The sequence below is a fragment of the Vipera ursinii genome (assembly GCF_947247035.1).
Source record: "Vipera ursinii genome assembly, chromosome: 1".
NCBI lineage: Eukaryota > Metazoa > Chordata > Lepidosauria > Squamata > Viperidae > Vipera > Vipera ursinii.
This window is the reverse complement of record NC_139512.1, coordinates 356,366,836-356,379,191: the sequence shown is the minus strand read 5'-3', so window position 1 is coordinate 356,379,191 and position 12,356 is coordinate 356,366,836. Positions and strand designations below refer to the sequence as shown.

General features: G+C 41.3%; 1 protein-coding gene across 1 annotated transcript; it reads right to left on the bottom strand.

The window, feature by feature from the left end:
• Nucleotides 1-571: 571 nt before the first annotated feature.
• EMC6 (ER membrane protein complex subunit 6) lies at nucleotides 572-12,326 on the bottom strand. Its single transcript, XM_083379897.1, has 2 exons — nucleotides 12,217-12,326; nucleotides 572-1,176 (listed from the first exon to the last, which is right to left on the bottom strand). The coding sequence occupies exon 2, from the start codon at nucleotides 1,124-1,126 to the stop codon at nucleotides 794-796; it is 333 nt and encodes a 110-aa protein (XP_083236023.1). The 5' UTR covers nucleotides 1,127-1,176; nucleotides 12,217-12,326; the 3' UTR covers nucleotides 572-793.
• Between the last annotated feature and the right edge of the window lie 30 nt (nucleotides 12,327-12,356).

Genomic DNA, 12,356 nt, shown 5'->3' with positions numbered 1-12,356 from the left:
ATTTGGCATTGTCTATGCGGATGAGGATGTTTGATGGTATTACAGATATTATTATTATTATTATAACTTTAGAGCTATCGTGGCATGAGAGTTAAAAGGATAATAGAGAGTAATAAATTATCTTTCCGATTCTTTTTCTTGAATCCAGTGCACAGGGGTCTCCAAACTTAGCAACTTTTTAAGATGTGTGGACTTCCAACTCCCAGAATTCCTCAGCCATGGCTGGCTCAGGAATTCTGGGAGTTGCAAGTCCACAAGTCTTACAGGTGCCAAGTTTGCAGAGCCCTGTACTACGTTGGGCAGCGATGAGAAATCTGGGTCTCCACGGGTCTTGAACTGATGGACATTGAACGTTAAGATCCAGCATCAATTGCCTTCCGCCACACTGGCTGGGTTGTGAACATGGAGACAGCTACAAATGGTTCCCCCCCTCCCTCCCTCCCCTCAATAAAGCTCCCACTGAACTCGTTGCAAATGTTTACTTGGTAGTAAGTAGTAGCTCCAGGCCACATCCTCTGGATTGGAGGACAGGTGTTTTTTTACATGTCACTTTTAAAGGTTTTTTTTGGGGGGGGGGGGAAAGGGTGTTTCACATTCTGTTTAATTAGCAGGATTCTACAGGCTTGCGTTCCGACATAAGTTAGGGAGCGTGCGAAGAGGGCAAGCAGCGAACCAGGATCCTCAGCGTTAGGGCATCAGAGAGGAAGGATCTGTCTGGGGCCACGCTCCTCAGAGGTGTCCTGGCTATAGCTTCTTCTTCTTTTTCTTCCTCCTCCTCCTCCTCCTCCTCCTCCTAGTAAACGTGCACCATGCCGTAGAGGAAAGTCCAGAAAAGAATATATGTGAATAAGCCTCCGATCAGCCCGCCGGTAAAGAGTGGCCGTCGGGATTTAAAGTACTTGCTCCATCGCCGCCCGGCTTTTAACACCAAAAGCAGCGAGAGCAAAACGGAGGCCAGGAAGTAAAAGATGAAGCCGCAGAGGCCACTGAGGCCGAGAATGCCGGCCGTGGCTCCCGACAGAGCCGAGACGGAGGTCCTGCAATAATCCAGGATGGCTGCGTTGCCCCGGACGGCTGCTTCGCTGATGAACTGGGGGCCTTCCCGTTTGGCCACTACGGCGGTCATGGCTTCGACTGGGTGGGGCAGCTCTCCTCCTCCTTCAGGACCGTGGCTTCCTGCGAGGAAAAACAGAACCGTTCACGGAATGCAGATGCGTTTCTCGGAAACCCAAGATACTACCGTCCCTTCAACCGAGCCAGGCAGAACAAACGAGAAACAGATTTTATTCATCTTTGCTAAAGAGGTCAAGGCGGCAAACATATCCCAAACATTTTTTTTCTATTTTCCCCCTCAACTGTCACTCCCGAGAGACAGGTTGGCCCTATGGAACCCTATGGAACCGGCCCTATGGAACCAACTTCCCATGGAACTCAGGACTGCCCCCGACCTTCGCTCATTTCGCAGGGACTTGGAAACCTGGTTCTTCGAGCTGTTTGGCCCAGACTGAGGGGTTTTAATTAATTAATTTATTGGGTTTTAGCTTAACCTTAGGGACTGTAATTTAATCATAGTTTTAATTGATTTTAATTTTGCATGTTATGTATTTTAATTCTCCCTGTAAACCGCCCTGAGTCCTACGGGAATAGGGCGGTATATAAATTTAAATAATAAATAAATAAATAAATAAATAATAAGCCAGGGCTTTTCAACCTTTTCACCCGTTGCGCTACTTTTAGGATAGGGCAACATCCGAGGACCACCGGTTGCCTAGCAAGGGGTCAAAAACTTGAAGACCCCCCCCCAAAAGGAAAAAAAGTGATGAAGTGCAGGTAGTCCTCGACTTACAACAGTTCGCTTAGTGACTGCTCAAAGTTACAATGGCCCTGAAAAAAGTGCCCCCCGAGCCACAGCCGAGTGAGACACCTGCCTGCCCGCCCGGTGGCGCTCTTCCTCCTGTCCGAGGTTTTCATTGTTGTGAGCATTTCTGTTGAGGATTGGCAGCGGGGGTGGGGTGGGGGTGTTTGGTTTTTTATTCTCCCCCCTCTACTGAGTGATTGCAGCAGGTTTTGGTCCCTTCGCATGACCCTGGGTCACTGTGACCGTCATAAATATGAATTGGTTTCCAAGCGTCTGAATGTAAATCACAAGACCCTGGAGATGCTGCAACATTCCAACTGATCAGTGCTTCTTCTGGGTTCAGAAGCGCCAGGATCAGCGCCAAAGTCCAGCTGGATCCTGACGTTGATCTTGGCGCTTCCGCTGAGCCCCAAAAGCCCTGCAGCTCCAGCCTTCTCTCGCTCAGGCTTGTGCGGTGCTGCCACCGGTTCAGCTCATTCCCCTCCCCTGCTACCACTTTTCTAGGATGGTTGCGTACCACCTGCCAGGTGCCAATGTACCACAGGTGGTACCCATACCACGGGTTGAAAAGCCCTGGTCTAACAGAGAGTGACTGGCCTGAGGTTACCCAGCTAGCATTCATGCTTAAGGAGGGACCAGAACTCAGTTTCTGGTGACTGTCTCAACGCCATCCAACTGGCATTCATGGTTAAGGCAGGAGTAGAATTCTACCGTCTCCTGGTAATTGGCCCAAAGTCACCCAGCCAACTTTCATGCTTAAGGAGGGACTAGAACAGGGGTAGGTAAACCTTGGCTCTTTTATGACTTGTGGACTTCAACTCCCAGAATTCCTGAGCCAGCCATGCTGAGGGGAAAGGGAGAGGTTTCCATGCTGAGCCGTGCTGGCTCAGGAATTCTGGGAATTGAAGTCCACAAGTCATCAAAGGACCATTGTTCCCCATACTGCTCAGGAATTCTGGGAGTTGAAGTCCACCAATCATAAAGGGGCCATTGTTCCCCATTCTGCTCAGGAATTCTGGGAGTTGAAGTCCACAAGTCATCAAAGGGCCATTGTTCCCCATACTGCTCAGGAATTCTGGGAGTCCACCGATCATAAAGGGGCCATAGTCCCCCCCCCATGCTGCCTCAGGAATTCTGGGAGTTGAAGTCCACAAGTCGTGAAGGGGCCATAGTCCCCCCCATGCTGGCTCAGGAATTCTGGGAGTTGAAGTCCACAAGTTGTGAAGGGGCCATAGTCCCCCCATGCTGGCTCAGGAATTCTGGGAGTTGAAGTCCATGAGTCATGAAAGAGCCAAGGTTGCCTACCCCTGGACTAGACCTTACAGGCTCCTAGTGATTGCGTAAAGGGCTTCCAGCCAGTTTCATGCCTACAGGACTAGAACTCACCATCTCCCATTTTCTAGGAGTTGTTTTAAGCACTAGATCCAACTAGCTCTCAAATTTATATGAAGCGTAGCCCTGTGGCAATTAACAAGCCACTTAGAAGAACTGACTCATGAAAGTAACATGAGCATTTGTGTTTGAAGTAAAAGATGACCTTTTTTTTGAAGCAGAAGAAAAATAATTATAAATAAAATGGGAGGGAGAAGTAACAAGCACATGAGCTGCTTCAGGCTCAGTGAGAGACAAATTATAAATTTATTCAGTTTCTATAGCTGCCCATCTCTGGGCAGCTTGCAATTCTAAAACCACAAAACAGCTAAAAACAATGAAAAACATCCAAAGAATATGACCAACAAGCAAACAATTGACATTACAGATTTAAACTTTGATTTCTTTATTGGTAGCTAAACATTTTATGGGGTTTTAAAGGGAACTGGATTTTTTTTATGGCCTTGAGCAGCTTGCAAAGTTCCTTTTTCATGGCACCCCGAACTATGGTTTTGTGCTGTGCTTCTATCCCAAAGCCAGTTTTAGAAGTTTCAGGGCTGAGCCATTCTTTATAGCGTTGTTTTGTCTATTTTGTCTATAATACTTAGAAAATCCTCTTCATCTTAAACAAGAACTATAAGAAACCAGGACCTCTTCATAGAACTTTGTGAACAGATTAGATTGTGAACCGGGGAGAGAATGTCACTGTGAGCTAGCGCAAACAATTGTTCCCTTTTTTTGCAAAGCAATCTTCTATAGGCCAACAATATCCCCTTCCGCTGCAGAACAGTGAAAATGCTATACACATTTTGAAGAGTTAACTAACTCTGGCACTTAAACCTCCATCCTGACATAAGGCAGTGGGTAAAAATGAACCTTAGCAAATCTTAAGATTGCAAAAGCCACCAACTGATGGAAAATGTATCATCAAGTTGTAAAGGATGAAAATTCCCCCCCAAAAAGGGAGAAGAACCAACTTGAGGTCCTGGCTTGGAGCAATGGGAGTTATTTATTACACTTCTTGGCTGCTCATTTCACCAGAATGCAATCCCCGAGAAGCTTCCAGCGATTGGCTTACGTTAAAATGAAACTATAAATATATCAGTAAAGGAGAATATTCGTAGCTCAGGCTTGAAATGAGGGGGGCCTTGGTGCTCTCTGAGCTTGGTGGCTTTCTTGCAGACATTTCGTTACCCAACTAGGTAGCATCATCAGTGCCAGAAGGGAAGGGGGTTTGTGAGAGGAGGAGGAGGAGGAAGACTATGGGGTCCTTCATGCTCTCTGAGCTTGGTTTTCTTGCAGACATTTCGTTACCCAACTAGGTAGCATCATCAGTGCCAGAAGGGAAGGGGGTTTGCCAAGAGGAGGAGGAGGAGGAGGAGGAGGAGGAGGAGGAGGAGGAGGGGGAGGACTGTAGAGCTTTTGACGCTCTCTGAGCTGGGTCGTTTTCTTGCTGTTTCATTACCAAACTAGGTAACATCATCAGTGCTGAAAGAGAGTTTGGGGGTTTGCTCTGTGTTTACGTACAAGTACACAGGAAAAGCCACTCCCAATAAAGGGGAATATTTGTAGCTGAGGGTTGACATGAGGAGTCCTGAGTGTTCTCTGAGCTTGTTTTTCTTGCAGACGTTTCATGACCCAACTAGCTAACATCATCTGTGTGAGGAGGAGGATGATTGTGGGGTCCTTGTTGCTCTCTGAGCTGGGTGGTTTCTTGCAGACATTTCATGACCCAACTAGGTAACACCATCAGTGCTAATGTAAATGGGGTTTGCTCTCAATTTATATTCTAGTTCTAATTTATATTCTAATTGTGAGCAAGCCCCACTCCCTTGTACCACCAGTGACATTCCCTAGTTTGGTAATGAAACGTCTGCAAGAAAAACACTTAAGCTCAGACAGGACCCCCATCAATATATGAATAATGTATAAAACTACATTGAAATACAAGTTAAAACTAAAGATGGGGACGGAGGGAGGCCTAGCACATTGGAAAGGCCGCGGAGGGAGGAACAGCCCCTGTCCTTCCCTGCCCCTCCAATCAATCCCAAAATTAACCAGAAGTGGTGAACGCTCCAACAATGGAGGTTTTTAAGAAGAGATTGGATGATCATTTGTCTGAAATGGTACTATAGGGTTTCATGCCTGAGCAGGGGGTTGGACTAGATGACCTCCAAGGTCCCTTCCAAATCTGTTATTAACGCTGGAGGTTTTTAAGAAGAGACTGGACGGCCGTTTGTCTGTAATGGTATAGGATTTCCTGCCTGAGCAGGGGGTTGGACTAGATGACCTCCAAGGTCCCTTCCAAATCTGTTATTCCGTTATTAACGCTGGAGGTTTTTAAGAAGAGACTGGACGGCCACTTGTCTGTAATGGTATAGGATTTCCTGCCTGAGCAGGGGGTTGGACTAGATGACCTCCAGGTTCCCTTCCAACTTTTTTATTAGTGTTACCTTTTGCGACCTTATGACCATCAAAGTCAATGGGGATGCCAGATTATTATTATTATTTAAAACTTTTATTCATAAAACATGAAACTCAGTCAACCGAACACTCAAATTGACTGGCACTAATGGTTGACACGGGTTGCTGCCAGCATCCTAGGTCTCAACCAGGTACCTCCTTAAAATGTAAGATGTTCCGAGCAGCGCAGGTTTTTTTTGTAGCTTTGCTGGAGTTATTACAGGAAGCTGCCATTTGTATTTTGCAAAGTTCTGTTGCATAGTTCCCAGTGCCCCGATGAATGTTATTATTATTATTCTGACAGGCAGAAATTCAACAGGGCTGCTTCATGCCGACTTAATGCAAACTTTCAGGTCTTCCTTATACAGGTCGTCCACGACTTACAGCCGCTCATTGAGTGACCGTTCAAAGTTACAAAGGCACTGGAAAAAGTGACGCGTGACAGGTTTTTCACATTCACAACCATGGCAGTATCGCCACGGTCACGTGATGGAAATTCTTTTTTTTTATTGAAAAGTTTTAAAATACATTTTAGAAACATAAACTCATTTCCTCCCCCTCCCCCCCCACTTTCCCTCCCTCCCCCCCCCCGACTTCCCAGAGCTGAATACAGGGTATTAACTTTTACCAACTTAAGCTAAAATATGCTAACTAACTAAAAAAAAAAACGTTTTAAATTCTATCACACTTTAACTCCTCTTAAACATAACTAAATAACTAAACAATATTAAGTAACTAATAATACATCATATAATACTAATACCTATTCATATGCTAAATGAAACTTTTTAGTCCCATATTTATTCTGAATATAATCGATCCGTCTTCTCCATTCCAAAATATATCTCTGTTGCGATTGTTCTTTCAAATATGCTGAAATCTTTGCCATTTCCACCAGGTTTGAAACTTTCAAAGTCCACTCTTCTATAGTAGGCAGTTCCTCCTTCTTCCAATATTGCGCTACCAAAAGTCTCGCTGCCGTAGTTAAATTCAACATCAATTTAGTATCTATAACAGTACAATCTGTAATAATACCCAACAGAAATAACTGTGGACAAAACCTTATCTTTTTCTTAAATATCTTCTGCATATTCCACCCAATTTTTATCCAAAAAGCTTTAACTTTTTTACAAGTCCACCATATATGATAATACGTTGCATCATCACAACCACACCTCCAACATTTAGGCTGGTAATTCGGATACATACATGCTAATTTTTTAGGATCTAAATGCCACCTATAAAACATTTTATAAAAATTCTCTCTTAAATTTTGGGCCTGTGTAAATTTTACATTTCTGACCCATATCTTTTCCGACATCCATCGCTACGGGCTCCTGAAAATTCTGGGCCCATTTTATCATACAATCTTTAACAAGTTCCGTTTCTGAATCTATTTCTATCAATGCATTATATATCCTCCTTATATGCGCTGGACTTTGATCTCTTATTTGTTTAACCAAATTTTCATCAGTTGTTGAAATACCAACTTTCTGATCTGCCTTTCATCTAGCTTGTAACTGCCCATACTGAAACCACACTATTCTTTCTTCTTTTAAAATATTAAATGGCTTTAATTGCCATACATTCCTTTCCCTTCTAAGAATTTCTTTATATGTAGTCACATCATGTTTAAATCCCACACTTATATTTTCCATTGCATGTTTAGGTATTGCCCAAATTGGTATAATTTAGCTTATATCGATATTTTTTCCAGACTCGCAACAGGGCATACCTTAATATATGTATCTTAAAAACATTATCCACCTTCTTATCATACAATAAATATGCATGCCAGCCAAATAATAAATCACATCCTTCAATATTCAATAATCTCTCTTGTGTTAGATTAAACCAATCACTAATTGATGATAAAGCAGCAGCCTCATAATATAGTTTAAAATTGGGCATTTTAAGACCACCTCTTTCACGTACATCTTGCATTATATTAAAATTTTACTCTTGGTCTTTTCCCTGCCCAAACAAATTTATTACCTTTCTGCCATTCTTCCAAATTTGAATCTTTTTTCAGTATAGGTAACATTTGAAACCAAAATAAAAATTTTGCTAAAACATTCATTTTCACTGCTGCAATTCTTCCCAATAAAGATAATTGTAATTTTTTCCAACTATCTCTTTTTGCATTTTTAACCATAACATTTCATAATTATTTTTATATAATTTCACATTTGAAGCTGAAAGATATACCCCCAAATGTTTAGTCTTTTTAACTATTTCAAATCCCAGAGCATACAAGTAATTCAACAAAACAATGGCTTCAACAGAACAGAATACGCCTTCTGGAGTGGCCCAGTCAGAGTCCTGACCTCAACCCGATTGAAATGCTGTGGCGTGACCTTAAGAGAGCGATTCACACCAGACATCCTAAGAATATTGCTACACTGAAACAGTTTTGTGAAGAGGAGTGGTCCAAAATTACTCCAGATCGTTGTGCAGGTCTGATCTGCAACTACAGGAAACGTTTGGTTGAGGTTATTGCTGCCAAAGGAGGGTCAACCAGTTATTAAGTCCAAAGGTTCACATACTTTTTCCATCCTGCACTGTGAATGTTTCCATCTTATGTTCAATTAAAACATGACAACAGCTAATGTTTGTGTAGTATTATTTTAAGCAGACTGTGTTTTTCTATTGTTGTGACTTACATGACGTTTAGAGCACATTTTATGGCCAATTCATGCAAAACTCCACGTAATCCCAAAGGGTTCACATACTTTTTCTTGCAACTGTATTTTGCCAGTAGTGCTGTGGAACATCCAGGTGCTCTTTTGCAAACTTCAAATGTGCTGCAATATTTTTTTTGGACAGCAATGGCTTCCTCCGTGGTGTCCTCCCATGTCCTCTATTCTTGTTTAATGTTTTCCTTATTGTAGATATGTCAACAAAAATGTTAGCATGTGCCAGAGATTTCTGTAGGTCTTTAGCTGACACTCTAGGATTCTTCTTTACCTCATTAAGCATTATGCGCTGTGCTCTTGCAGTCATTTTTACAGGACGACCACGCCTAGGGAGAGTAGCAGTAGTGCTAAACTTTCTCCATTTGTAGACAGTCTGTCTTACCGTGGACACATGAACATCAAGGCTTTTGGAGATACTTTTGTAACCGTTTCCAGCTTTATGCAAGTCCACAATTCTTGATCGTAGGTCTTCTGAGAGCTCTTTTCTGCGAGGCATGGTTCACATCAGACAGTGCTTCTTGAGACCAGTAAACCCCAAACAGGTGTGTGTTTTTAAAGGGCAGGACAGCTGTCAGCAACACATCCAATATCATCACACTGATTGGAGTCAAGGTTGGCTCACTCCTGGCTTCAATTAGCTCTTGGAGAAGTCTAGGGGTTCACATACTTTTTCCACCCTGCACTGTGAATGTTTACACGTTATGTTCAATTAAAACATGACAACAGCTAATGTTTGTGTAGTATTATTTTAAGCAGACTGTGTTTTTCTATTGTTGTGACTTACATGACGTTTAGAGCGCATTTTATGGCCACTTCATGCAAAACTCCACATAATCCCAAAGGGTTCACATACTTTTTCTTGCAACTGTACAACCGACTGAGTCGGTTGGCTTAATGTAATAACCAAGTCATCCACAAACGCTCTCAATCTGTAATCTTGATCTTTTATTTTAATTCCCTTAATTTTATTTGAGTCATGTATCTTAATCAATAATATTTCCAGTGTTAAAACAAACAACAAAGGTGACAACGGACACCCCGGTCTTGTACCCTTTTCAATATTACATGCTTCTGTCAGACTACCATTAATTATTATTTGCGCTGTTTGCTTCTGATATATTGCTCTAATAGGTTGTAAAAACTTATCCCCAAACTCCATCTTCTCTAATACTTTAAATAAAAATTACCAATTCAATTGATCAAAGGCCTTTTCAGCATCCAAAAAGATCAGCGCTGCAGAGACCTGGTTATTTCTCTCCAAAAATTCCAATAAATCTACAATATGTCTCACATTATTTTTCATTTGTCTACCACTTATAAATCCTGTTTGGTCACTATGAATCATTTGCTGCATAACCTTCATTAATCTATTTGCTAAAATTTTAGCAAATATCCTATAATCAGTATTTAAAAGCGATATTGGTCTGTGATTTTTGATTTGGGTAAGATCTTGATCTTCCTTTGGAATCAACGATATAAAAGCTGTTTTCCACGATGGAGGCACTTCTCCTCCAGATTGAATTGTTCTAAATAATTCTTTTAAAGGTTCCACCATTTCTAACTGTAAATTTTTATAATAAATGGCAGTCAAACCATCTGTTCCTGGTGCTTCACCCACTTTTAATTGTTAACTGCTAAAATAATTTCTTCAGCATTTATCAATTGATTCATCCCTTCCCTTTGCTCTTGTGTAAGTACAGGGATATTCACTTCTTGTAAACATCTATCTATATCTAAACCTTGAGTTATATCCCTAGCGTATAACTTAGAATAAAATTCAACAAAAGCCTTTTCAATATAATTTTGCTGAAACACCTCTTTTCCCTTATATTCTATCTTATCTATGTTACGTGACCTTTGTTTTTTCCTTAACAAATAAGCTAACCACCTATGTGGCTTATTAGCATTGCAAAAAGTATGGTGTTTAACATACCGTAGGTTAGTTGCCACTTGATCTGCCATCAACATATTAAACTGACCTCTTAACAAAGTAATTGCTTCTTTCACCCTCTCATCAGATGGGTTCAAAATTACAGCCTTCTCTTTCCTCTTAATTTCCTCCTCTAACTCTTTACGCTTATATTCCAATCTTTATTTCAATATTTATTATTCAAATATATTAACACTCCTCTCATATAGGCTTTACTTGCATCCCAAACCATTTCAATAGGGAGTACCCTTATGCATATTTATATTAAAAAAATTCTTTCATCTGTTTTTTACATTCATCCACATTTTCTTGATATCTAAACAAATTTTCATTTCCAAGACCTCCTATCTTCCCTCTCCTTATCCAATTCCAACCATACTGGACTATGATCTGATAAAATTCTTGGACATATCTTAATCTTCTTAACCCTAGAAAAAAAGTTTAATGAAGAGAAGGGTGAGGGGTGATATCATAGCAGTGTTCCAATCTCTCAGGGGCTGCCCCAAAGAAGAGGGAGCCAAGCTATTCTCCAAAGCACCCGAAGGCAGGAGAAGAAGCAATGGATGGAAACTAATCAAGGAGAGAAGCAACCTGGAACTAAGGAGAAACTTCCTGACAGTTAGAACAATGAAGCAGTGGAACAACCTGCCTCCAGAAGCTGCGAATGCTCCAACACTGGAAGTTTTTAAGAAGAGACTGGACAGCTATTTGCCTGAAATGGTATAGGGTTTCCTGCCTTAGCAGGGGGTTGGACTAGATGACCTCCAAGGTCCCTTCCAACTTATTATTATTATTATTATTATTATTATTATTATTATTATTATTAATTATTATTATTATTAAATCATTAGTAGTTAATACAAAATCAATCCTAGAAAAAGATTGATGTCTATCAGAAAAAAAGGTAAAATCTTTTTCTTCAAAATTTTGTTCTCTCCAAACATCTCTCAGTTCCAAATCATCTTTCATCTCAGAAAAAAAAAAAGATTTAGACAATCTGGCGTGATTTGGAGTACTTTTAAAAAGACCTTTTTTTAATCTTTCTGTGTGTCCAGCACTCCATTCCAATCTCCCATCAAAATGCACAATTTATAATCCCATTGGATTATTTTGTTATGTAAAAGTTTACAAAATTCTCCTTGTTGTTGATTTAGGTGCATATAGTCCAACTAAAAGTATTTTCTTGCCTTCTATTAAAAGTTCAATTATAATATATCTTCCTTGTTTATCAGCTTCAATTTGATTAGCTGTTAAATTCCTCTTCACATAAATAACTACTCCATTTTTCTTATCTGGAGCAGACGCACTAAACTGTATACCCAGTCTGGAATTTATCAAATATTTTTGGTCTGATACGCGAATATGCGTTTCCTGTAAGCACACAACATCATCTTTAAATTGTCTCAAATACTGAAATACGTGATGGAAATTCAAGACACTTGGAAACTGGTTCATATTGATGAAGGTCACAGCGTCCTGTGATCACATGACCCCCTTTTGCAACCTTCCAACAAGCAATGGGGAAGCCAGATTCACTTAACAACCGTGTTACTAATTTTAACAACTGCAGGGATTCACTTAACAACTGGCATGAAAGGTCGTAAAACGGGGCAAAGCTCCCTTAACAAGTTTCTCACTCAGACACGTTGGGCTGGATTTGTGGTCGTACGTTAAGGACTACAGTAGCAGGAAATGCCAAGGGGACATTAAATCTTTGTTCTTAAGGCAGAGAAGGCCCCCTCTGCCCAAGCCGGACCCCCTTTCAGGCCCCTGTAATGACGTCAGACCCGTGGGAAAGTTCTCACTTAACGACCTCGATGCCGCCCCAATTTATAAAAATGAAAAGCCTCCTCTTTTTTTTTCTTTCCTTCCGCGTTTAAACCCCAAATTCTTCTTACCTCGCTCCGTATTTTCTCCTCCCAGCTCTGGCCCAACCGGTTTCGCCTTCTCCGACCTCACCGTAAAAAGGCAGCCGGCGCCATCTTGAAACGGAAAGGATCCTGGGAGCGACGGCCTCCCACGCTCAGACGTCGCGGCC

What these genes read in the sequence shown, in the direction of transcription:
- EMC6 (XM_083379897.1), bottom strand. Translation starts at nt 1,126, where the DNA reads ATGACCGCCGTAGTGGCCAAACGGGAAGGCCCCCAGTTCATCAGCGAA.